General features: G+C 45.0%; 1 protein-coding gene across 8 annotated transcripts in view; it reads right to left on the bottom strand.

The window, feature by feature from the left end:
• Nucleotides 1-26,089, bottom strand: part of RTEL1 (regulator of telomere elongation helicase 1) — a 115,956-nt gene that overhangs the window by 62,340 nt on the left and 27,527 nt on the right. For all 8 annotated transcript variants that reach the window (XM_044985237.1, XM_044985240.1, XM_044985242.1 and 5 more), the window contains 7 exons: nucleotides 22,071-22,145; nucleotides 19,755-19,836; nucleotides 15,415-15,547; nucleotides 14,342-14,455; nucleotides 6,018-6,058; nucleotides 4,756-4,841; nucleotides 901-978 (listed from right to left, as the gene is read on the bottom strand). In XM_044985237.1, the coding sequence (XP_044841172.1) occupies nucleotides 901-978; nucleotides 4,756-4,841; nucleotides 6,018-6,058; nucleotides 14,342-14,455; nucleotides 15,415-15,547; nucleotides 19,755-19,836; nucleotides 22,071-22,145 (609 nt within the window). The remainder of the gene's footprint in view (nucleotides 1-900; nucleotides 979-4,755; nucleotides 4,842-6,017; nucleotides 6,059-14,341; nucleotides 14,456-15,414; nucleotides 15,548-19,754; nucleotides 19,837-22,070; nucleotides 22,146-26,089) is intronic.

Genomic DNA, 26,089 nt, shown 5'->3' with positions numbered 1-26,089 from the left:
TCTCTTCCCTCTACTAGAGTTCATTGCCTTCTCTCTCTGGCTGCTTCTAAACCATCTCTGCTTTGTGTATGTGTGCACACACGCGCCTTGGAAATGCATCTTTTTTTTTTTTTTTTTAAAAGATTCCAGTGGAAGGCTACACCTAAGAGCTCCTTTACACCCAAACCAAATGGCTTCCCATCCCACTGGAAATTACTGGGTTCAATACTGGCATAGAAGAAAAGAAATATGCCTTAGGTGAGATGTTCCAGTTGAGTTGCTTCTACAAAGGCAGACCCTGATGGTGCCCCTGATTACAATAATTGAGCCCCTGGGCAAAAGCTAGTGTTGCCCAGCATTCTGAATAAAAAATACACTTCACGGTTACACAGAAAATTTTCATAATCAAAAACAAACTGCAACAAGTTGGAGGGAAATGGCCTGCAGAATATCCAAGAGCTGGATTTCCAATGCTGACTGCTGCACTGACAGACTGCGCTAAGCTTTTCTACCCTATCCTTCACCATGGTGTCTAAGCAGATAGCAACCATGAAGAAACGGGAAAGGGAGTGGGGGTAATAGGCACCTATGTAAGAAAAAGTCCCAAAAACCGGGACTCTCCCTTTAAAAATGGGACATCTGGTCACCCTATGTCTAAACATATGGTACTAATATCCAAAGCGCAGGCAGATTTCAAACCATGACTATATTAGTATTCAGTGCACCTCGTCAGAAGAATGGAGCATGAAGGAAGGCAGAAAGGAGAAGGGAAGAGCTGTATTTCAAGAGCCCTTATAGCTCTCTTTGTTTTAACCCAACAGCATGCAGTTCTGTAGTCACTGCTGCAAACACATCTTCAGAGAAGTATTTAAGCATAAAAAGAAGAACTATGAAATGAGACAGACAACACAAATGACCAACCTCTGTGAAGGTTCCTTTATTCCTTGGTTCCACAAACATCGGTTTCACCTCTTCTATTCTTTTAGCAAAGTCATGCTCCTATTAAACAGAGAGCAAATAAGTCAGAAGTACATATGGGAAAGGAAGCCACAGGCGGTGGTAACTACATGCTCCCCACCACCTATTTCTCTCTTGCCAGCCAGTTGGAGGCAGGGGCATGTAGCTACCAATGGTAGGGAAATGAGCTGAGTCCAGGCAGCAGTTCCAACACGGGCAGTTTAGACAGAATGGCCAAGACACTTTCTCCATGCTTTGTACACCTTTTCAGAAGCCATGCCAGTAGTGAGGTCACCTCCTTCCTTCCACTTGCAGATCCTTGGCACCCAACATCTGCCTCCTGTATACTTCTCCTGCAATATGTACTGAAAATCTGTTTCCCTGCTCCCCACCACTGCCCAACGCTGGTACCTTAGAAGGGGAGCAACAGTTACCTAGGGAAATGTCCTACCATGGCTTCTGCTGGGACACACAACTCACATTAGAAAAACATCCCTGACTTCGGCCAGAAAAAAAGACAGGGGATGTGAACAACAGCAACCAAGGAAAAATACAAACTACAATAAATGTATTATAATGAAAAATAAAATAATAATCCAACTGGGAGTTTACTATCAAGGATTTTTTAACTATTTACTATTAACTTTTTTTAAAACAAGCCAGTTAGGAAGTATTACCACCCTTTGATACATCTGTGTGAGAAAACTACCAAATTGATTGGAATCCAACCAAAACTCAGCTTCAAGTCATCCAGGAGTCATCTCTGTATTAAGGATACCAACGATGAACAAGAGGAAAGCCAGTTAGTGATTTAGTCTAGGAAAAGTACTGCAGAAAGCTAAGAGAATAGGGTGACCAGACAGCAAGTGTGAAAAATCAGGATGGGGGTGGGAGGGTAATAGGAGCCTATATAAGAAAAAGCCCCAAATATTGGGACTGTCCCTATAAAACTGGGACATCTGGTCATCCTATAAGGGAAACTACAGAAGTTGTGCCTCTCCCCTTCTAAGCTTCAGCATGCCTCAAGTGGTCCCTTCTGAAGAAAAGCTGTTTAGCTTTTGGCTCATTTATCAAGAGGATGATGTTCCAAAATGACCGGATATGAAGGGAAGAACACCAGCCTGTATAGTGCTTATTTAAGCAAATGGTGAGATTTTCCAAAATGTCCCAATATTGGTTTAACTCTGTTTCCACTGAAGTCAATGGTAATGAGGTAATTGAGATATATGAATGCTTTAGAAACTTCACCTTAATCAATAAAGCAAATAAAGAGTGTACTTGACACAAGACAAGCATGAGGACTGTGTAAAGCAGCAGCATCTGCTCTCAGGCAAGGGCTTATAAGGAGATATGGGTCTGCTGCCAGTCCAGTTCCTTCTCAACTACGAAGCCTGGAAAACTTCATAGTAGAGGAGAAGGAAGTTAGTAGGTGGAGTACCCATAAGGAGAAAACAACTCAAAGACTTCAAGTTACTTTACAAGTAAATAACCTCTCCTCCTTCTTCGACTCACAAGCAGTATCTTAACATGGAGGCAAATCCAAGGCAGTTTAGGGGACTGCGTCACCAAAGTTAGCATCAGCCATGGATGCAGATATCATAGCATAATGTCTGGTGAATGTGTGAACTGAGGACCAGGTTGCAGCCCTGCAGATTTATGTTATAGGGACATCCTTCAGAAGGACTACTGAAGTGTTCCAAGACCTGCTGGAGCGGGTTGTCACTCTATGAAGGGAATATATCCCAGCAGCTTCATAGCAGGTCAAGATAAAACCTGAAACCCACTTCAAACAGTCTGCTCCTTCCTTCTTTTGACACAGAAGTCAAGAGTCTGGCAGAGGCCCTAAAGGTTTTGGTCCTGTCAAGGTAGAAGGTGAGGGCCCTCCTGACATCTAGTGTGAGGAGACTAACTTCCTCTCCTGAGGTCTGAGACTTCCGAAAAAATACCAATAAACAAATCTCTTGGTTGATATGAAATTCTAACAAGACTTTAGGTAAGAATCGAGGATGGGGGCACAGCATCATTCTGTCACAGTGGAAGGCAGCATATGGTGGGTCTGCCATGAGCACCCCGAGTTCTCCCATTCTTCTGGCCAAGTGGGGAGAGGTAGCTCAGTGGTTTGAGCACTGGCCTGTTAAACCCAAGGTTGTGAGTTCAATCCTTGAGGGGGCCACTTAGGGATCTGGGGCAAAATCAGTACTTGGTCCTGTTAGTAAAGGCAGGGGGCTGGACTCAATGACCTTTTGGGGTCCCTTCCAGTTCTATAAGATAGGTATATCTCCATATATTATTTTATTATAAGGTGAAAGCTATCAGAAAGGAAATTTCGAGGGAGAAGTGGAAAAGAAGACAGGTAGTCATGGGCTCAAATGTTCCACTTTTGCAGGTAAGTCTTATGAATAGTATGTTAAGACTAAGGCAGCCTAGTTCCTACCTGTTCTGACACCGCGCTGCACCCGGGAAGCGGCCAGCAGCAGGTCCATCTCCTAGGCGGGGAGGCCATGGGGCTCCACATGCTGCCCTCACTCCGAGCACCGGCTCTGCACTCCCATTGGCTGGAAGCCAGCCAGTGGGAGCTGGGGGGGTTGGTGGGGGTGTCAGTGCCTGTGGGTGAGAGCTGCACGGAGCCGCTTGTGCGCCTACACCTAGGAGCCAGATCTGCTGCTGGCCGCTCCAGGACGCAGCACGGAAGCCTGCCTTAGCACCACTCTGCGCCGCTGACCGGGAGCCACCTAAGGTAAGCCTGCACCCCAACCCTGCGCCCCAAACCCAGAGCCCTTTCCTGCACCCCAAACCCCATATCCCCAGCCAAGAACCTGCACTCCCAGTCAGAGCCCTGACCCCCTCCGACAACCCAACCCCCTGCCCCAGCCCTGAGCCTCCGCCAAAACCCGGAGCCGCTTCCTGAGCCCCACACACTTCATCCACGGCCCCACCCCCACCCCAACCCTCTGCCCCAGCCCATAGCCCCTCCCACACCCCAAACCCCTCATCCCCAGCTGCGTTGGGTCGTGGGCATTAACAATTTTCTTCAACTGGGTCACCAGAAAAAAAGTTTGAAAACCACTGGGCTAGAGCATGGCTAGCATGCACAGAATCTTTGGGAATTTAGCTGCTAAAATCTACGTCTCTACTGAGCACGCACAAACTGAGAATCTGCAAAGGCTAATAACTTGGTCAAATTTGTGTGGCTTTTCACAGAGATACCAAAAGTAAATCCCTGACGCAAAGGCCACCCCAAATTTCAAGTCCCTCTTCCAAAGCATGGGGGCAAGAGAACATTTCAAAAAAAAAAAAAAAAAAGCTCAGCAGAATTTTTTAACATGGGCAAAACAAATTATTCTGCTTGAGGCAGATATCGGTCATGAAAAATTTCAGCTGAAATGGTTAAAGTTTGGCAAAGTTACTGAAACTGAAAACAGGGTCTTATAACAGGATGTGTTGGGTAACTTTAAGAGCAGGTGGTGCTAACAGTCCCACCTCAAATATATATTAATTTGTAGAAATGTGCCTAATTAACCAAGCTTCTTTTATCTCTTGCTCTGCTTGTTCCCCAGTTCCCTCATTGTTCAGCATTTGTTGTGTTATGACTTTAAGCTTTTTTTAAGCTAGCGCTTATTTGCCTAGAGAGTGATGTTCACAACCTTATGTACCAATATAGACAATAAATGTAAATGAACACAGAGATGCATAAAATAAGTATTTGGGCAAGTCAGTGCTAGACTGCAGTACGGGGAACTCCAATATAAACACCTGTGTGTGAAAGTTTGGTCCAAAGTGTGTAACTACAATTCATACACAAAGAAAGGACCAACATACTCTCCAATATTCCAGGCTTTTATCCATGACCGGATACGAAGGGAAGAACACCAGCAGCCCATGTGGTATAATTCGCACAAGATTACCTGCAACAAGAAAGATGGTGCATAACATCACCATTCAGAACACTTCCATTCTGAGGCGTTGGTAGGGGATTAGCCTACTTTTCTCAGGGCACGTACTGGTCTCCCTACAATTCCTCTTCATCTTCTTGATGGAAAGGGTGGGAAAGACAAGCGAGTGTTGGAAGAGGACTATATCATCACCACTATTCTAGCCTGGTTAGCATTCCATTGAACAATACTGACACAACATAGCCACATACCACATTTGTATGCTAGAAGCAAGAGATGGAAAATACCTAATAAGTTGTCTTGTCCATCTCCATGCCAGGGTTGAATTGTTTCCTATGAGAAGGTGTGAGTATCAGAGGGGAAATTATTTTTTGCAGTGACTCAGCCATTTCCAGTCTTTATTCAGGCCTACTTTGATGGTGTCAACTTTGCAAATTAATTCCAGTTCTGCAGTTTCTCACTGAAGTCTATTTTTGAATTTTTTTGATGAAGAATGACGACTTTTAAGTCTGTTATTGAGTGTCCAAGGAGATTGAAGTGCTCTCCTACTGGTTTTTGAATGTTACAATTCTTGATGTCTGATTTGTGTCCATTTATTCTTCTGCATAGAGACTGTCCGGTTTGGCCAATGTGCATGGCAGAGGGGCATTGCTGGCACATGATATCACATTGGCAGATGTGCAGGTGAACGAGCCCTTGAGGTGTGGCTGATGTGGTTGGGTCCTATGATGTTCACAAACCTTTTTGTCAACTGCTGGGAAGGGGCCACATCCATTTTGATTGAATTGGCCTTGTAAGCTCTACAAAAAGTAGTTTTCCCTCTGTTGATATTCACCCCTTTTTGTCAACTGTTGGGAATGGGCTACATCCACCCTAATCGAATTGGCCACTTGGTAAGGCAACTCCCATCTTTTCATGTGCTGTATATTTATACCTGCTTACGATATTTTCCACTCCATGCATCTGATGAAGTGGGTTATATCCCACAAAAGCTTATGCCCAAATAAATTTGTTAGTCTCTAAGGTGCCTCAAGGAGTCCTCATTGTTTTTACTGATACAGACTAACATGGCTACCCTTCTGAAACTTGCTCATATTTGTTTAGAAGTCATTTCCCCCATTCCCTGCTCATTTATCAATAACCCAGAGCAGAAGCTTGTTGCCTGAATCTGATTATAACTTCACTTACCTATTGTTTTCCCCAGAGAAGACAGACATTCCACAGAAAACCTACAAAGATGACATTACCAATCAGCATCACCATCACATTTCCTTTTATTAACTCACTCTTGTTTGGAATAATGTTGCATTGCTAAACCAGCATCCTTTCTCCTTCTCCTGTGCCTTCACTCCCCTCCTCATGGACAAACCTCAAAGTCATAGACATTTCAAGCATTACCGCTAGCAATCATGATGTCCAAGTTTTCTTCACTTAGTTCCTCCCACCTTGCTTTGCAGGATGATCCCACAGTCCTCTAGGAAATAAAGACGGAAGAGGCTCTACCTCCAGATGCTTCCATAACACTACCATCTGCCAGTGTGGATCACTACTAGTGCAATACATTACTTATTGCTCCACAAGAGCCAATCACCTACATAGAAACAGAGGAAGATCCTCCTACAACTAGCTTTTGTACATTGCATGTCAGCAGCATCCAATGTCCCAAACGAGGAGGAATAGTCAAGATGGCAACAAGCAGGCAATCTCTATCAACAGCAAAATTAACAATTTTGAGATGTTAGCAGTGAAGAAAATCAAGGTCCTAACATATCAGCCTTCAATCAGTGGAAGTACAGATTACCACACACAATAAGGCTCATTATTAACAGTAATAAATTAAGGAACAGAATCCTGTCAGAGAGTGGTCTATGGAAGCTGCCAACATTGTGATGATTAAAACAACTGATGATGAACTAGGTGTGGTGATGCCATGGGAAAAAAAGGAGATGGGTTTGGTTGCTGTATTACTAGTGACAGCCGAATTAGTCACTGTCCCCTAAGCACTTTTATTTGGCTCAGCACTGCTTGTACAGTAGCACACTGTGCTGGTTTCTATGGAAATTCCCCACATTTGGTCTTTATTTTAATCTCCTTGTTTCCTTCTCTTTAGTTCCAGACAGTTTTGCATGCTGTTTTCTTATTAAGCCTGTGGGGGATGAGGGGGAGTAAAAAAGGGTTACTCACTTCTCGTAACTGTTGTTCTTCAAGATGTGTTTGTTGTTCATGTCCATTCCAATCAGGTGTGTGCACGTGCACGATAGCTGGAAGATTTTTCCCTTAGCGGCATCCGGGGGGCTGGCCTGGGCGCCCCCTGGAGTCGCGCCTTCGTGGTGCTCAATCTAGAGCCCTGCCGACGCACCACCCCTTCAGCTCCTTCTTACCGGCTACACCAACAGAGGGGTAGGAGGGTGGGTATTGGAATGGACATGAACAACACATCTCAAAGAACAACAGTTACGAGAAGTGAGTGCTCATACATGTCCATTCCAATCAGATGACTCCCAAGCCAAGATCAGGAGATGGGGTCGGAGCTGTCCACTGATTGGAGTACTGCTCTTCCGAAGGCCACATCATCTCCGGCCTGCTGGGTAATCGCATAATGCGCGACAAAAGGGTTGTCAGAGAAAAACAGCGTTTTTACTTTTTGGCTGGGTGCAGCAAAGTTAGATACTTTATTATTTTTAGCAATTGCATGGAGGGAGAGAGCTAAACAGGTTGGTTTTTTTTAGACAAACAATTACAGCAAGCATTTATACCATTTTTTACAAACAATAATGTGCAACAGCTGCATTTTGTTTATAATCATTCTGATTTTTTTTTTTTTTTTTTACCAATTTAACTATAGTCTACATTTCATACTTATTTGACTTAAGGTTGCAACAACTTTTTACACAGTTTTTTCCCCACTCATCTCTCACAATTCTCGCTTCTACAAATGTTGCGTTATTAGGGTTACAGCTTAGCCTGACAATTGCTTACAGAGGGGACTGTTTGCATTGAAATTTCCTTTAAACTCCTGTCAGTTCTTTTTCTACTTTCACAGGGTGTATGGAGGATCACATTGCAGCTCTGCAGATTTCCTTGGTGGGAACCTGAGCCAGGAACACTGTAGATGAAGCCAGTGCCCTGGTAGAGTGCGCCATGATCGGAGGTGTGGGAACAGGTCGATCCATGACAAGATGCATTGGGATGAAACCGGCTGACCTTTCATCCTGTCTGCCACTGCTACAAACAACTGGACTGACTTTCTGAATAGTTTCGTTTTCTCAATGTAAAAGGCCAGCGCCCTGCGGATATCCAGAGAGTGGAGTTTTAGGGTAGAAAATGGGATGGAAGATGTCCTGGTTGATGTGAAACAGAGATAATCTTCGGGAAGAAAGCAGGGTGAGGCCAGAGCTGAACCTTGTCCTTATAGGACATGGTGTAGGGAGCCTCTGATGTCCAGGCCCTGAGCATGGACACCCTCCTGTTCGAGGTTATTGCTACCAGGAACGTGACCTTGTAAGAGAGGTAGAGCAGAGAGCAGATTGCTAAAGGCTCAAAATGGGGCCCCATGAGCATAGAAAGGACCAAGTTGAGGTCCCAGGCAGGAACTGGTTGACGGACGCGAGGGTATAATCTATCGAACCCCTTTAGGAATCAGCTGACCATGAGGTTAGCAAATAGTGAGCAGCCCTGCTCGCCTGGGTGGAAGGCCAAGATGGCGGCTAAGTGCACCCATATGGAAGACAACAAGACCCTCCTGCTTCAGATGGAGGAGGTCGTCCAGAATGTGTGGCACTGAAGCCAGCATCGGGGTTGACTGGCACTGCACCGACCAGACTTAAAATCTCTTCCACTTGGAAAGGTACGTGGCTCTCGAAGAGGGCTTCCTACTTCCAAGGAGGACCTGTCTAACCTGGTCTGAACAGGAAAGCTCTAACAAATTTCACTATGGAGCTTCCACGCCATAAGATGGAGCGACTGGAGGTTTGGGTGTTGGAGATGTCCATGATCTGGTGTGAGAAGGTCTGGGGAAAGCAGCAAGGTAATCGGGGCTCCCACAGACATGTCTAGGAGGGATATGTAGCAGTGCTGATGGGGCCAGTATGACGCAAACTTGATCTCTGTGGATCTTGAGCAGCACCTTGTGAATGAGCGGTATCGGTGGTAAGGTGGACAGGAGAGAACCTCCCCAATGGAGGAGGAATGCATCCACGCTGGAGCCTGGGCTGTGATTCTGGAAGGAGCAGACCTGCTGGCGCTTCCTGTTGCGTCACATGGCAAAAAGGTCTAGCAGCGGAAACCCCCACCTCTGGAAGATTGAAATTGTGATGTCCGGGTGCAGGGACCACTCGTGGCTGTGGAAGGAACTGCTGAGGTGGTCCGCCAGCTCATTCTGAACCCCGGGGAGGTCTGAGGCCTGCAGGTGAATTGAATGTTCTGCACAGAAGTCCCACAGCATGAGGGCTTCTTGGCACAGGGGAGAGGCACATGCACCTCCCACCACCCCCCGTTTGTTGATACAGAACATTGCTGTTGTATTGTCCGTCATGACTGATACACATTGCCCGGTTAGGTAAGGACAGAATGTCTGACATGCTAGGTGCACCGCTCTCAGTCCTCTGACACTGATGTGGAGACACAGATCTGCTTGCGACCAGAGGCCTTGAGTTCTGCGGTCTCCCAGATGAGCTCCCCAGCCCAAGTCTGATGCGTCCATCACCAACAACAGAGATAGCTGTGGGGCAGCAAAGGGAACCCCCGAGTACACCTGCTGAGCGTCAATCCACCACTGGAGGGAGTCGAGGACCGGACGAAGCAGGGTCACGATTCTGTCCAAGCTGTCCCGGGTTGGGCGATACACTGACGCAAGCCACGACTAGAGAGGTCGAAGCCTGAGTCTGGTGTGCTACACCAGGTAGGTAAAAGCTGCCATGTGCCTGAGAAGTTTCAGGCAGTTTCTCACTGTAGTGGTGGGGAACTGCATGATGCCTCGTATTAAGTCATTGAGGGCCTGAAACCTCACCTGTGGCAGGTATACTCTGACTTGGGTCAAGTCCAGTATTGCCATGAACTCTATCCTCTGGACAGGAGAGTCGATTTTACTTCATTTAGGAGTAGACCCAGGCTCTCGAAGGTGGCTCTGATAAATGTGACCTGAGATTCCACTTGGTCCTGGAGCGGCCTTTGATCAGCCAGTTGTCTAAGTACGGGAACACCTGTACCTGGTGCCTCCACAAGAACGCGGCGATGACTGCCATGCATTTGGTGAATACTCAAGATGCTGCTGACAGCCTGAATGGGAAGACAGTAAACTGGTAGTGGGTACCATTGACAACAAACCTGAGGTACTTCCTGTGGGGCTGAGTGATTGCAATGTAAAAGTACGTGTCCTTCAAGTAGAGGGTGGCATACCAATCTGCTGGATCTAGTGAGGGGATGATGGAGGCAAAGGAGACCATGCAGATCTTGAGTTTCTTCACGAACCTGTTGAGTTCTCGCAGGTCCAGGATAGGCCTGAGGCCGCCACTGGCATTCAGTATTAGGAAATACTGGGAATAGAAGCCTTCGCCCCTGTGCTCCACAGGAACCTCCTCCACTGTCCCAAGTGATAGGAGCAACTGCACCTCCTGGATTTGTAGATGCTTGTGAGAAGAGTCCCTGAAGAGGTACAGGAAATGGGGGTGGAAGGCCGGGAGGGTAAAGAATTGAATGGAGTATCCCCTCTCTACCGTGCTGAGCACCCAGAGGTCCAAAGTGATACAGGACCATGCAGTGTAGAAAGGGGATAGTCGGGAGGAAGAGGTAAGGCAGGGTAGATCCAGTTTCTGATTTGGTGCGCCGTCCTCGACCGCACCTTCAAAAGGCCGGTTTAGGGTCAGAGGGCAGCCTGAGGATAGGTGTTGCCTCCTCTTGCTACTCCTGTTCCTCCTCTGAGAACCATCCTGTTGATTCTGCTGATGGAACCTCAGAGGAGGCTGCGGTCATAAGTGTCTCTGCTGTGTGGCAGGAGTGTGCAGACCCAAGGACTTGAGGGTGGCTTGTGAGTCTTTCAAACTGTGCAGCCTCTTGTCTGTCTTTTCAGAAAAAAGAGCCTCACCCTCAAATGGGAGGTCCTGAATAGTTTGCTGGACCTCATAAGGGAGCCCCGAGACTTGGAGCCAGGAGCCCCTACTCATGGCTACCCCAGTTGCCATGACCCTAGTGGCAGCACCAGCATCGTCCAATGTAGCCTGGAGGGAAACCTGGGATATTAGCTTCCCCTCCTCCACCAATGCCAAGAACTCGGTTCGGGATTCCAACGGGAGGAGTTCCATAAATTTGGCCATCGCCGCTCAGATGTTGAACGAGTACCTGCTGACGATGGCCTGTAGGTTAGAGATATGGAGCAGCAGAGCCCCTGTAGAACAGACCTTTCTCCCAACCAGGTCTAGACACTTAAGCCTCCCTGTTTTTTGGGGAGGGCCCTTGGAAGCCCTGTCTCTCATGCTGGTTAGCAGCGTCCACAACAAGAGGGTCAGGTGGGCGGGTGGGAGGGAGTATAAAGGTTCAAACCCTCTGGAGGACATGAATAATGCCTCTCATTGCGCTTGGCAGTGGGTGGCAAGGAAGCTAGGGTCTGCCACAGGGTCTTGGTGGTGTCTACAATGGTTTTAGTAAGTAGAAGGACAATAGGGGAAGGTCCTGAGGGTGCGAGGATGTCCACCATGGGATCAGCCTCCTCTACCACTTCCTTGGCCTTAATGCCCAGACCCTGAGCAGCCCTGCACAGCAACTGCTGCAGCACCCTGTTGTCCTCAAGCGCCAGGGCTACGGCTGTAACCGCCAATGCTTCATCCAGTGACGAAGAGGAGAAAGCTTTTATAATGAGCGGATGCTCCCTGCCATCCGCCTCCAGGGGGTCCCGAGACTCTCAGGGCAGCGTTGGTGCTAGTGGTGTGCCAGACAGTGCCAGAGCTGCAGACACTGGACCAAGAGTTGACGCCATCATCAGTATAATGGGAGGAACTGTTGATGGAGCCAATGCCAATCCACTCGCAGGTGCCGACGAAGGCGGAGGGCCCTCAGCACTGAGGCCATCGGTTCCTGCATCGTAGTCGACGTTGACAACGGTGCCAGCACGGAAGATGGGCGCAAGGACGCTGCCAAGGTCAGTGCCAAGGTCGGTGCTGGAGTCGACGATGGTGCCACTGTCAGAGGCGCTGGGGTGTGGGCAGGTGCCGAGGGCAGATGCATAGCTGATGGCGGGACAAAAGTGGCTGAGGCCCCAGAAGATGTTGCAGAGCAGTGACCTTGGATTCCTCCCTGTCCTTGGTGAAAGGCCCAGAGGGTCCAGAAGGGCCACTGAGGTGGGTCTGCCACTGCAGAGGCCACTTCTGGGGCTCCCTCCTGTCTCTCCCGGACCTTGATTTGTGGCTCCTGCTTCTCCCGGAGCGATAGGCGTCAGACTCTGACTCCAAGGTCTCTGAGACGGAAGAACTCGAAGGAGCTGAGCCTCAGTGCCTTGAGCATTGAGAGCTCGGGGAGCTGGTAGGCTCTCTGTCCGAGTGAACCAGTGCTGAGGGACATGGAGAGGGGGAGTACCTTGACATCATAGCTGGCTTCACTCTGGACTGCACCAGGGGGCAGGAGGGGTGTCTGCCAGTATTGAAGGTTCTTCCTTCCTGGGAGGCGAGAAGGTGCAGGAGGTCCCGAGCGGCTTGGTAAGCTTCCGGCGTTGAAGGGAGCTGTAGCTGCGACTGAGAGGAGGGCTGGACTCAACTGCCTTACTTGGGCAGGAGTTCACATGGCTCCAGAGCAGCTGTCTGGCTTCCTTTTCTTCTAAGGCAACCAGCCAGTGGGGTCGGTGCCTGCTTTCAGCTGGGCCTCGTGAGGTGCCTGTCAGTGCCAACCATTTTGGGACGAGTCCTTTCTTGGGGCAGAGCTTGACAACGGTGCCGGGGTGCTCCGCGTCGAGGACAAAGCGTTAGGAGCCAGGTCCCCTGAGCCTGGGTTGGAGTGGAGGCGTAGGGCTGCCTTCACGAGGATCACCATAAGCCGCTATTCCCTTCCTTTAAGAGTTCTGGGGCAGAACTCAGAGCAGATCTTACAGTGATCCTTTTGGTGGCCTTCCCCTAAGCACCGTAAACACGATGAGTGTGGATCACTCTTTGAATGCCCTTCGCGCAGGCCACAGAGTTTTTAAACCCCAGGGACCATGGCATCCCACAGCTACGGGGAGGCAGGATGGCTGGGGGAAACCCCCAACAATTCTACTAAGAACTCTAATATAAAGAAGACGCTACCGTAACTATATACAATGACTACAGAACGCGCCTGCTAAGCAAGGGCTAAGGGAAGTTCCAGCCAACTGTCACTGGTGGTAAGAAGGAACTGAAGGGGTGGTGGGTCGCTCTATATTGAACGCCATAAAGGCGCAACTCCAGGGGGTGCACAGGCCGGCCTGCCAGATGCTGCTAAGGGAAAAAATTCTTCCATCCATCGTGCACATGCACACACCTGATTGGAATGGACATGAACAAGCACTCGAAGAACAACTATTACTACATTCTGATGCTATTACCCTTGAGAAATCGCAGGAATTACACCAAACACTGTATGCATCGCTTACGCCACACAACACACTGTGGAAAGGAAAAAACTCAGTGGTATCTTACATCAAAATAAACTTAAATGGCAGGCCAACTAAGTTTCTTGGATTAGCAACACACTATCATAGGACTGTATATTATCACCCATCATTGTAGTATCTGAGTGCCTTTCACATAGAATCAACAGCAACAGCGAACTTCATGGAATCTCTGGCATGTTTCCTTTTATGTGGTAAAAACTCTTCTATGGGCAGTGGTTTTGGTTTACTGAGTATCACTAAAAAGGCCACATCTGCCCCGGCTAAACCCAAACAAAAGCAGTCTTAACCAGGGGAATGTAGATATAAAGTTGAACTTAAAATGGATGAAAAAGTATCAGGATATAATTGCTTTGAATATTTTGGAAAGGTAATTAAAATAGGAAAACATGTATGATATGCAGAAAAACTTCCCCTCACCCCAGAAACTTTAAAGACCCATTCACAGAGGTGAATACGATGGTGCCAAAACTGTGCCACTCTGTTAGGTAATAACTTTCTTGTAAAGAATTGATAAATACATAAAGCACTCAAAGCATGAAACTACTTCTTAAAGTTCTACAAACAGGTTTTTAAGAAAAAAATGACATTACAGAATAGAAAAACAGAACAAAAGGGGGAACCTTAATTTCAGGTCTTCAGTTTTCTAGGCAACACTTATGTTTCTTTTTTTCCTCAGCATAGAAATTCTCTGTTTTTTTCCAGATTGGCTAAGCACAAACCAAAATGTAGAAGCAGCATAACATTTCTCTATAACCTCACCTTCTGCTGCTTCCTGTTACTAATTAGAAGCCTGTTTATCTAAGTGAACTTTGCAGATCACTTTTTCCACAAGCACTCTCCTTTAAACAGAACTCAGACACTGATACCCAAGACAGTATTTAAACAAAGAGCTGATTACCTTTTTTCATAGGTAGAGCTGAGCAGACCTCCATCTGGTCCCTTGGGAATTATCCCCACCCAGATCTGGTGTTTATCAATAACATGTGGATTTTCCAAGCAAACGGGGAAAGGACTGAGGAAACAGGAGAGAGATGATCTCTAATGTAAGAACATAAGAACGGCCATACTGGGTCAGACCAAAGGTCCATCTAGCCCAGTCTTCCAACAGTGCCCAATGCCAGGTGCCCCAGAGGGAATGAACAGAATAAGTAATCAAGTGATCTGGCTAATACCCATTGATAGACCTATCCTCCAGGAATTTATCTAGTTCTTTTTGAACCCTGTTACAGTCTTGGCCTTCACAACATCCTCTGGCAAAGAGTTCCACAGGTTGGCTGTGTGTTGTGTGAAAAAAATACTTCCTTTTTTTTGTTTTAAACCTGCTGCCTTTTAATTTCACTTGGTGACCTCCAGTTCTTGTATTATGAGAAGAAAATAACACTTCCTTATTTACTTTCTTCACACCAGTCATGATTTTATAGACGTCTATCATATTCCCCCTTAGTCATCTCTTTTCCAAGCCAAAAAGTCCCAGTCTTATTACTCTCTCCTCACACAGAATCGGTTCCATACCCCTACTAATTTTTATGGCCCTTTTCTGAACCTTTTCCAATTCCAATACATCTTTTTTGAGATGGGGTGACCACATCTGCACGCACCAGGGATTTATATAGAGGCAATATATCTTCTGTCTTACTATCTTTCCCTTTCTTAATGATTCCCAACATTCTGTTCCCTTTGACTGCTGCTGCACATTGAGTGGACGTTTTTAGAGAACTATCCACAATGACTCCAAGATCTCTTTCTTGAGTGCTAACAGTTCACTTAGACCCATCATTTTATAAGTATAGTTGGGATTATGTTTTACCAATGTGCATTACTTTGCATTCTCTTCATGCCAGTTCCAAGCCGTTATTTCATTTCCAACCCCAAGCATTCAAAAATCATGAGATAAGGCCCATGAGATTGGCTTACAAACAGTAAATAATGCCATCTAATGACTTTATTTGCACAGAAAAAAAATGAACTTACATCTGCATTTCCATGGTGAAGGAGGAGAGTGGGGAGAGGGTCCCACTAGTGAGAATGATTGTCCGGACTCCCTGACGGACCAGCTCATGCATGCTGTACCCGGGGCTGAAACACCAGTAGCTCAAGACCTTTCCTGTATCAAATAGAAAATAAAACACTAAGAACTGAGGTCTGTTTATACAGTGGAGACCATATGTCTGAGTTGCTCGTGGTGTAAACCAGAGTTTGAGGTTCTATAACTGGAGATGGGCACAAACCACAAAGCAAGAACCTAGTGCTAAGCTTTCATACCTGTTTAGGGGTGTCTGGACCTGGGGTTTGTGGTTTCAGCTTGTCTCTGAACTTAAGTCTGACAATTCAAAGCAAGGTTGAAAGGTCAACACCCACCCAAATTTCAGTAGTTTTTAATTTCAACAAGAGACTGTTGTCATCTTCAAACACACAGTCTACTAAGGACGATTGTGCCAGCCAGAGTAACCAAGGTTGATGGTGTCGCACCGGGCACCATGTATAGAGAAGTTCCCAGAACTGGTTCAATCCTATGAATCCACGAATCTCTGGGGCATCCCCACAGGCGGCATCAGGTAGGGTCAAGATGTGCACCCCTTCATATGTTGATGGAGAGTGAGAGCACAGTGTGCAGCGGTGTTTTTATCCATCCTGGCAACATGGTCGAAAAGCATGTAACATTACTTTTGAATAATGAACACCACTTTTGAATATAAGGAGTGACTGAAGGAAGGCCTGAGCCTGTGGAGGAGCCCAAATACATCACCCATTACACATCCCTTACACGAGGCTCTCCTGGTCCAAAGACAGCAATTGTTACTTCTGTAAGGGAACTAACTGAAAGCTTCTTCCAACCCTGATCAAGCTGTGCTTCTCAAGTGAGTCACTAAGTACCCATCATTAGAGGCGGGAAAATTATTTTAAACCAATGTTTTATTCTCCACACTCCGTCCCGCACACAGCCCTTTGGGCAAACACACCCAGGAGATACTGAAACCTTGGAGATTTATATTCAGAGACTATGAGCAAACCTCTTCCACTACACACCAAAACTGGTGCAAATTAGCGTGGTGGAGGCAGTCTCTAATTGGACCTGTATGTGGATAGGTCTGAGAGAGTGCCCACACAAGGTGAGTAGACACACTCAAGCAAGGAGCACAGGTAATCCCAGGTGAGGAGGATGTTGAGGGTGAGTGTGGGAGGCTGAGAGAGAGGAAACACCCCCCTCCAACTCATAAACCCACCCCTGAAACATCCTCCCTCTCTGAACATGCAGGGGGCTTTCAGAGTGTCAATTCCATGGATTCTGGAGGAGACAGGATTGGACCACAACAGCTACAGCATGTGGTTCCTCCACTGGTTGTGACTTTTTGAGCATATGAGTAGCCCAAAGCGAGAATTTAGCCCAAGGTGCTGAACTCTTCTTAGTGAGCTGAGCCAAGACAGATCCCCATAAAATCCACTGGAAAGCAGCACTTTTCAGGCATCTGACAGCATTCCTACAGACTATCCTAACAGAAGCATTACAGCACCTATGTGAGGAAATATTTGATTTTGGCTATTTTTGTCATCTGTAGGATTTGTATATGTTGTAAGTCTACTAACTAGCTTGTCATGAAGAAATTTTTTTGTTTTGGAGAAGTGGTAAAGAAAATATTTTGTCCCTTGTAAACTGTGGAAGATTTTCATGACAATTTTGCAAGGCTGATGTATACAAAACACCCAAACAACATAAACAACCAAAACAAACTGTGCTGTTTGCTCCGCTTCCCCAATCCCCACCCCCAATAATGAAATTTGTCCAGGAGAATTCCTGTAATAGAAAACTAAGATTACACAATATCCGAAGAAAACAAAACGTGCAAGTTATCAGAGAACTACGCTTACATTTAGAACTGACATCACTAAAGTCAACACTTATTTCATTGAAATACTTAGAAGTGGAGGTCCAAAAACAACAGCTGAAGTGTTATGACTACTGATATTCCTAAAAATAAGTTGTTTTGGCCTCAAGCTGAATATTTTTATATGGAAAAAACAAACAGCTTCCAGATTATTAAACCAGATACCACAAACAAAACAAAATAAACTCTTAAGGCATGTCTACACTGGAAATGGAAGTGTAATTTCCATCTCAAGGAAATGTGCGTTAGCGCTACTCAAGCCAGTACACTAAAAATAGCAGTGTAGCTGCTGCGCAGCCAATGGGGGGGACAGGCTAGCTACCCAGAGTACATTTCCATCTATGATCCTAGGTACATACTTGTGCGGCTACCCCTCCCACAGCTCATGCTGCTGAGGCTACACTTCTAATTTTAGCTCACTAGCCCTAATCAAGCTAGTGCGGGTATGTTTCCTCGAGCTGGAAATTACATTTTCCAATCTCACCGCAGATGTATCCTTAGAGAGGCCTCCAGACAACCAAATTATTTCCTTCTAGCACCATCTTCCATAGGAAATTTAAATACAGGGACCCTAACATAACTTCTGAACCGTAATGCTCTACCCAGAGATTGTCAAAAGGTCTGTTTTGTTTGCCCTGATTAACAGATTATTTTTTAGGGAGATTATTTCCTCATTAAATCCAACTTGGAGCAGGTTTAGTGGCTTGGGAAAAAGCCTTAAGTGCAGAGAGAAACTTGGCTTCTGAATTCTGTGTTTCATTCTGCAGCAGAGTTATACTGAGATGGTGCCAGATAACAGATGTAAGGAGCGGTACTAACAACAACAGGAGAAAACCCTATTTAATCATGAAAGGCTCAAAATTTACAGTTAAGGCTGAAGCTCCACCATGACAACACCCAGTTGTGCTTAAGTACGGAGGTCTCACAATAGGGTTACCTAACAGAGCATATTGATGCTGTGACGCTGCTAACTGGCATGGGACCTCTGGTAAAATAAACATGGGAGATTTAATTTGAAAAGGGTAGTTTTTCTGGCACATTGCAAGAGCCTAAAGATAGGGGCTTAGAATGAGACAACCAATTACAGCTCCGCAGCCAGAACTGAAAGGTTTGTACTGAGATAACAACTCAGAACATTGATAGGTATATGTTACCCCTGCACTTAAAAACCCGCAGCTAGCCTGTGCCAGCTGACTCGGGCTCAAGCTCAGGGGCTGTTTAACTAAAGTGTAGACATTTGGTCTTGGGCTGGAGCCCAGAGTCTAAGACCCTATGAGGGTCCCAGAATTCGGGCTGCAGCCCAATAATGTCTACATTGCAATTAAACAGCCCCTTAGCCTGAATCCACATCAGCTGGCATGGGCCAGCCGGAGGGGTTTAACTGCAGTGTAGACATATTCTATATAAACACTAACTTATTCTTAGAAAGAGCTTTACATAGAAAGAGGCCAAAGTGTTGCCTTCTATTTGTTACATCAAAAATGTGTCCACTCAGTACGCTTGCAAACCCAGTTCTCTGTGTTTGTGCCCATGCAGAAGCCCCTGTAATGTGCTACCATTGCCACTTAGAGAAACCACAACTCTACCTGACCTGCTGTTTCTAACCAGGCTTTACAAAGAAGGACAGTGACTATAATTCAGAACCTTCAAGACCCATTGAGCAACAGTTTATGCTACAAAGACAGTTAAAAGACAAATAACTGCACTGGCTTGCAAAGATTCCAAGGAGCCTATTAACCTCACACCTTATTGGCTCCTGATGTTAAGTCTTACAAAGCTAGTGCTGCAGTCTCAATCAACCTTTTAACACCAGAAAAGCATGCAACAAAGAAGACTAAAGGCAAGAGGAAAACTGCAGTATTTCCCTCCAACCCTCATGGGTACTTTTTCCTCTTAGGGCTAGTCACCACAGTTTTGTATGGGTATAACTATTTGTTAAGGGATTGATTTTTTAAAAATAGTTATACCTGTGCAACCTCTAGCAAGGACAGTGCTTTATGCCAGTATAGCTTATTCCCATTCCTATACAGGAACAGGTGTACTGGTATTAAATACCTATGAAGTGATATAACCCCTATAGTGTGGACACAGTTATATCAATTTAACTGAGTTAATACAGTTAAAGCAGTGCAACTTGTGTTGAGGCAAGCCCATAAAGTTCCCTACAGAGCTACTCTGTTTTGCCTTCCCATCCAGCACAGCCGTTTTGACATTCAAGGAAGATGAGGTGGAGCTTCACGCACAGCCCTGCAATGGCACTCCCTAACCTGCCAGAGAGCTCCCTGTTGAGCGACATGCGACACTGCAGACTGAAATGCTTGCCGTACTAGCATTTTCAACCACTGGGACAGTTTTCAATATTTAAGTTAGGGAAGGCCTTGTTAACTGGCTTTTGTATTAACCTCCCATCACAGCCCACTCCTGCACCTTCTTTTTTTGTTATTGATGAACTCCATAGGTCTGTCCTCTGCTTTTTTTTCTGATTACTGGTATCCATATGAATGTGCACCTGTGGAAAAAATAGGTACATGACAACATCTTCCCAAAGACTGTTGCAGAAATCAGATATATCTGCACCCCCATAAGCCTCGGTCCAGCCCTGGATAATTGAGGTTCACCAGCAGTTCTTATAATGCTTACAGTGTTTGGCATTTGCCTTTCCTCATTTCTTCTCCCCCCTCCCACTCACCCCCCAAAAAATCCAACAAGGAACACACCACCGCTCAAATTGCCATTTTGAACCAATTTGTTAGAGCAGGATTTCCTGGGCTGCATAAAGCAAAGCCAAATAATACAATTATTTAGTATGGCACTTGTCACCTCCCATTGGAATGCAGTGTACAGAGTTACAAGAAGAAGATTATTAGAAGGAGATGCTGTATATAGGGCAACAAAAATATTAAGTCTTGAGAATAAAATTTCTGAGAGGAAAGACTGGCTTTTCTTCATTTGAGGTGAAAAGTGATCCTATCTCAGATGATTTCAAAATGATGAAAGCAAAGGAAAAAGCCAAAAGAAAATGTTCACATAGGTAACGAGTTAAAAAACTACCGGGCAACCTAAAAATAAGCAGTTTGGCGTTAAGGAGGAACACCAGTAGAATAATTTCAAATGTGGGGTAAACCCATGGAGTAAACTGTCAGGGAAAGTGATTGATGCTAAGAGTATGAATGACAGATATTCTTTCTGGAGAAGGAAAGGATTGAGGGGGAGTCTGTTAAAAATGCAAGAAGGTAGGGCTAAGATCAGCCAAAAGAGGACAGGTTTACTGGGCTAGAATTTCTTCCCCAGCCCTACCATTTTAATGTCATACACCCCAAAGGGGTCTGTAGGACAGAGAATGCAGGTGGGAAAGGGTCCTGGGAGTTGCGTGCTACAATTAAAAAGTAATGCCAGACAACAAGGAGGGAAAGTATTGATGTCTGTAATCCTCAAAGTCTAAAGAAAGGAGATCTATGCTTCAAAGGATCAGACCCTTTCCAAAACCTTCAGAGCATCTGCCAAGATTGAACACACAATTCAATTTACCAAATGCAGTAGGAACCTGGTTTATACAAACCCATCATCCAAAAATACCCATTTATCCAAAATTAAGAGGTGTCCTAACATTTAGTATTGAATTGAAAGGTCAGTGTATCCCATTCTCCATTTATTGGAATAAATTACATTCTCTTCTTCTCTTTTGATGGACGGGGTTTTACTGTATTTAGTGTGGGAAAAGAAAAATTAAATAGTGCCATAGTTAATTCAATTCTTTCTCACAGGAATCAAGTTTAGCACTTCACAAATGCTATGTAGGACAGTTCATTTCAAACCTTTCCATGCACCATTTCTCACACTGTCCAATTCTTTTGGGGTTGGGGGAAGCTGACACAGTTTTACTGGTGACATGTGTGTGTCTCTTGGTAGATAAACATGAAGGAAGAGGAGTGTCATGTTTTTAAAGCAAATACACTTTGATGCATGGACTCCCTATGCTGGAATGAAGAGGATGAAATCCCCTCTAGGTCTTGTGAATAAAAAGGGTGTTCGGAGGACTAACTGGGGCTTCAAAACTTGAGCCACCCAAGAGATTAGTTTAGGAATACATTAAGGCCTAGTCTATACTTAAAAGTTAGTTCAACATAGCTATGGCACTCAGGGATGTAAAAAATTCAGATCCCTAGGCATCGCAGCTGTGCTGACCTAACCCCTGCTTTAGATGCAGCTAGGTTGATGGAAGAATGCTTCTGCTGACCTAGCTCCTGAGGCCCAGGGAGGTGGAGTTCCTACTGCAATTTTAAAAAAACCCTTCCATCAATGCAGGAAGCATCTACAGTATGATGCTACAGCAGCATAGCTATGGTGCTGCAGCTGTGCCGCTGTAGCTCCCATAGTGCAGACATGGCATAATTTTTAAACAAAAACATGTGGCATCAAAGTTTTCCCATAAATCACAACTGCAGCATCTTCATGCTTCCTAGGTTCTTAGAAGAAATTTAAGAGCTAAAAATCAGATGTTCCCTTCTTCCTGGAACTTGAGCAATGGATTCTGATCTCAAGCAGTACTTGAATACTTGAAAACCGCTGGACTCCCGCCTGTAGGATTTATACATCCTCATCTCCTGGAATTCAACAACATACTTTGATGTTACACAGCCCACTCCCACTGATTTCTGCACTGTCTGCTCTTGACTACAAAAGCCCGTCCACGGAACACCAGAAAGGAAGAGAAAGTGCCAAAACACATCAAGCATCCCATACCTTATAATACTTGGATATTGATTGAACTGGCATGGAGCTGGATGTGCCTTCTGGAGGATCAATGCTAAAAACAATCTAAGAAACAGATGGATAAATCACAGAAAATTTTAACAGATGCCTCCAGCAAAATCAGTAACGTGTCACAAACAATTATGCAAAATGATTGCTGCTGCAATAACTTTAAAATATATCTTTTAGTATTTGTTTTTCATACTCAGGTGCTGTAATTCTGTTCACAAAAATAGACACAATGGTGAAAGTATCTTCAACAATCAGGACAAATATGTTTAAATACTAGGAAATCTTTTTAGGTTCCCATATGGACTTCTTCACTGTGAGTTGAAAGTACCTGTGACACTATTGAGTAGAGGGGAGAAATAAGTATTAAAATGTATAATTAGAACCTAAAAGGGTTTGCTAGTATTTAAACAAATTTGTCCTGATTGTCAAATATACTTTCACTGTTATATCTATTTTTACGAACAGAATTACAACACCTGAGTACACAAAACAAATATTTGCAAGCACAAATGGATAGTTACAGAACTAGTGAGCCATCTGTGAGAATGCAAGCAACACAAGTAACAGTGCATGTGTAAAGTCTAGAAAATATTTAGTCCTGCATCAGTGCAGGGGACTGGACTAGATAACCTATGGAGGTCCTTTCCAGTCCTACATTTCTATGGTTCTATATTCTACACAATTAAACAGGATTTTGATTAATTTTATGATGAGTAGAAACATTCTACAAATACACAAGGTGGCAATGATGCAGGCTACAGCTGCTACAGCCAAGTTTCTTGCGACATTTAAAAGGCATTAACAGTGCTCATGAGAATACAGTCCATAGTTAAAGGAAGGCGTTTCCCATTATAGTGAAGAAAAAAATAAAAACAGCATTCTTGGAATGTATAACCAATGAAAATTAACCTTAGTGTGGCCAAAAGGGGTATTAGCAAATGTCTTTAAAACAATTTTTTTTTTCAACGAACAAAAACAAACACATGATAAATTGAAAAGTTATACCCCTGAAAACAGGGTTGTATAACAAGGAAGCAGTAAGGCCCAGAGAATAGCTGTGAACTGAGTCAGAAAACCCAGCTTCTATTGCTGATTCTACCACTCAATTGCTGTGGGACACGGGGCAAGCAATTCAACCAATGTGCCTTATCTTCCCCACATGGGGTTACTGATGCTTGCCTTCCTTTATAAATCACTGAGACAGATGGACATAAAGTGCTACTGTTATATCAGAACATACATATGATATCTATTGAATCGATATAGAAATACAACACCCTTTACACGGCTGGGCACATTTCACACACCTGAATGCATGAACAGCTCAGCTTTACAAACCAATCTTCTATTGGCCCAGTGATCTGAGGGACCGGAATTCAAATACCTCACTTTTATAACTTCCAAAATGTAGGAGTGCCCATCTCACCAGACATGATAGGAGCAGCTGGTTACACTGACAGTTTGTAGCAACTCCTACGGAGTGGATGAGTAGCAGCAAAGAAAGGTTCTAAGGCACTCAAAATTGAGTAAATTCTGGATGATGCGGCACTTGCCTAACAGACTCATTTCAACCCAAAGGTACTGGTGCACTTTTGACAAGGGTAAAACTTAACATGATAAATCCCATAGACTCCCCACGAAAGCTCCTCTTTGTGCTGAGCTTCTGAACTGCGTGTTCCCAACTAGATTGACTGTTAGGCATGAGACCCACTATTGTTGTCTGAAAGGCAGCCTGATTCATCTGCTGAGGCAGCACTGAGCTCAGCGCTGCTGACCAAAACCAAGACACGTTCATACCACACATCCAGCTGAGCAGGGTTCTAAGATTCAGCACAGCACTCGACCTGAAGCTCAGTGTGAAAGTACTTTGATCCCAAATCTGATTGTACAGATAGAAGTTGTTTAAGGTGTTGATGGCCTGGAGCTGGCAGACTGTTAGGAATACAGCTCTATGTCTGTTCCAGTGCTTCTCAACCCATTGTGGGCCACATCTGCAGCTCTCTCTGTGTTAGGTGGGCTGCATCTACACAATATATATACTGCCTGTATGGCCCTCGGGATGTCACAAGGACTGCAGCTGTGTGCTGACTGGGCCGCAAGTGGCCAGCAGGTTGAGAACCACTGGTCCAATCTTTGCCATGCAAGAGGAAGTGTTAATACATTAATTCTGCTCTTTCAAGTGACCTCCAGAGGGGTGTTTTCGGTAATGTGCTTTTGGATATTTGCTTTCTGGCAGCACAGCTGACCGTAGCAGGACCAGTAAACAATGGCTACTGGGAGGAGGAAAGGCTAATTCCTTTTAAGGTAAGAGAGGTGAATCAATTGGTGGAAGAGGGAGGAAAGATACTATGATGAATGAGCTGCCTATTCTGCTGTACTAAGCTAGTTATTTTTTCTTAGAAAACTACAGAATAGAAAACAAGATCATCCCTTCCTGCCAAATTCCAACTCTCGAAGAAGGGGGAGAGTTTATTCAGCTGCCAAAGAATGCAATTCTTGATGGGAAAACTAATAAACAGTTATTGGGAAATTCACTATTACCGCTTATCATGTTTCCAAGAATCACCAGTGAAGTGAAGACACATTAACTACTTGAATGCTGCCAAATGATCCAAGTACAGGTGACAAAATGCATTTCAAGTACATCACTTGGAAACAGCAACATTTCAGGTTTAAGAGTGGTAGTCGTGTTCATCTGTATCAGCAAAAACAATGAGGAGTCCTTGTGGCACCTTAGAGACTAACAAATTTATCTGAGCATAAGCTTTCGTGGGCTAAAACCCACTTCATCAGATGCATGGAGTGGAAAATACAGTAGGGAGGTATAAATACACAGCATATGAAAAGATGGGAGTTGCCTTACCAAGTGGGGGGGTCATATATCACATTGGTAGATGTACAGGTGAACGCCACACCATCAGGGGCTCATTCACCTGCATATCTACCAATGTGATATATGCCATCATGTGCCAGCAATGCCACTCTGCCATGTACATTGGCCAAACAAGACAGTCTCTAAGCAAAAGAATAAATAGACATAAATCTGACATCAAGAATTATAGCATTTAAAAACCAGAAGGAAAACACTTCAATCTCCCTGGACACCCAACAACAGACTTAAAAGTGGCAATTCTTCAACAAAAAAATTTCAACAACAGACTCCACTGAGAAACTGCAGAACTGAAATTAATTTGAAAACTGGACACCATCAAATTAAGCCTGAATAAAGACTGGGAGTGGATGGGTCACTACAAAAAACTAATTCCCCCCTGCTGATACTCACACCTTCTTGTCAACTGTTTGAAATGGGCCACCTTGATTACACTGGCCTCATCAGTACTACAAAAGTGATGTCCACCCCCCTTCTTGTCAGCTGTTGAGAATAGCCCACTTCCACCTCAATTGAATTGTCTCATTAGCACTGACCCCCACTTGGTAAGGCAACTCCCACCTTTTCATATTCTGTGTATTTATACCTCCCTATTGTATTTTCCACTCCATGCATCCGATGAAGTGGGTTTTAGCCCATGAAAGCTTATGCCCAAATAAATTTGTTAGCAACATTTTAGTACAACATCAGGGCGTCAAAAGAATGCAACCATATTCCACTGAGCAAGAAGTTTAAGAGCAAAGTATCTGGTGTAATTACAGGGAATGCTGGAGCCTACAAAATGTAACATTATTCCCAGTAAAGAGGAAAGTAAGGGCTAGTCCACACTTACCGTCCGGGTCGACGCAGTGAGTTCGACTTCTCGGAGTTCAAACTATCGCGTCTGATCTAGACGCGATAGTTCGAACTCCGGAAGCGCCGCGGTCGACTCCGGTACTCCACCACTGCAAACGGCGGTGGCGGAGTCGACCTTGGAGCCGCGGAGTTCGACCCCGCTGCGTCTGGACGGGTGAGTAGTTCGAATTCAGCTACGCTATTCACGTAGCTGAATTTGCGTACCCTAATTCGAACCCCCTTTTTAGTGTGGACCAGGCCTAAGTAACAGTCA

This window comes from Mauremys mutica, chromosome 13 (assembly GCF_020497125.1).
Source record: "Mauremys mutica isolate MM-2020 ecotype Southern chromosome 13, ASM2049712v1, whole genome shotgun sequence".
NCBI lineage: Eukaryota > Metazoa > Chordata > Testudines > Geoemydidae > Mauremys > Mauremys mutica.
This window is presented reverse-complemented; position numbering and strand designations above follow the sequence as displayed.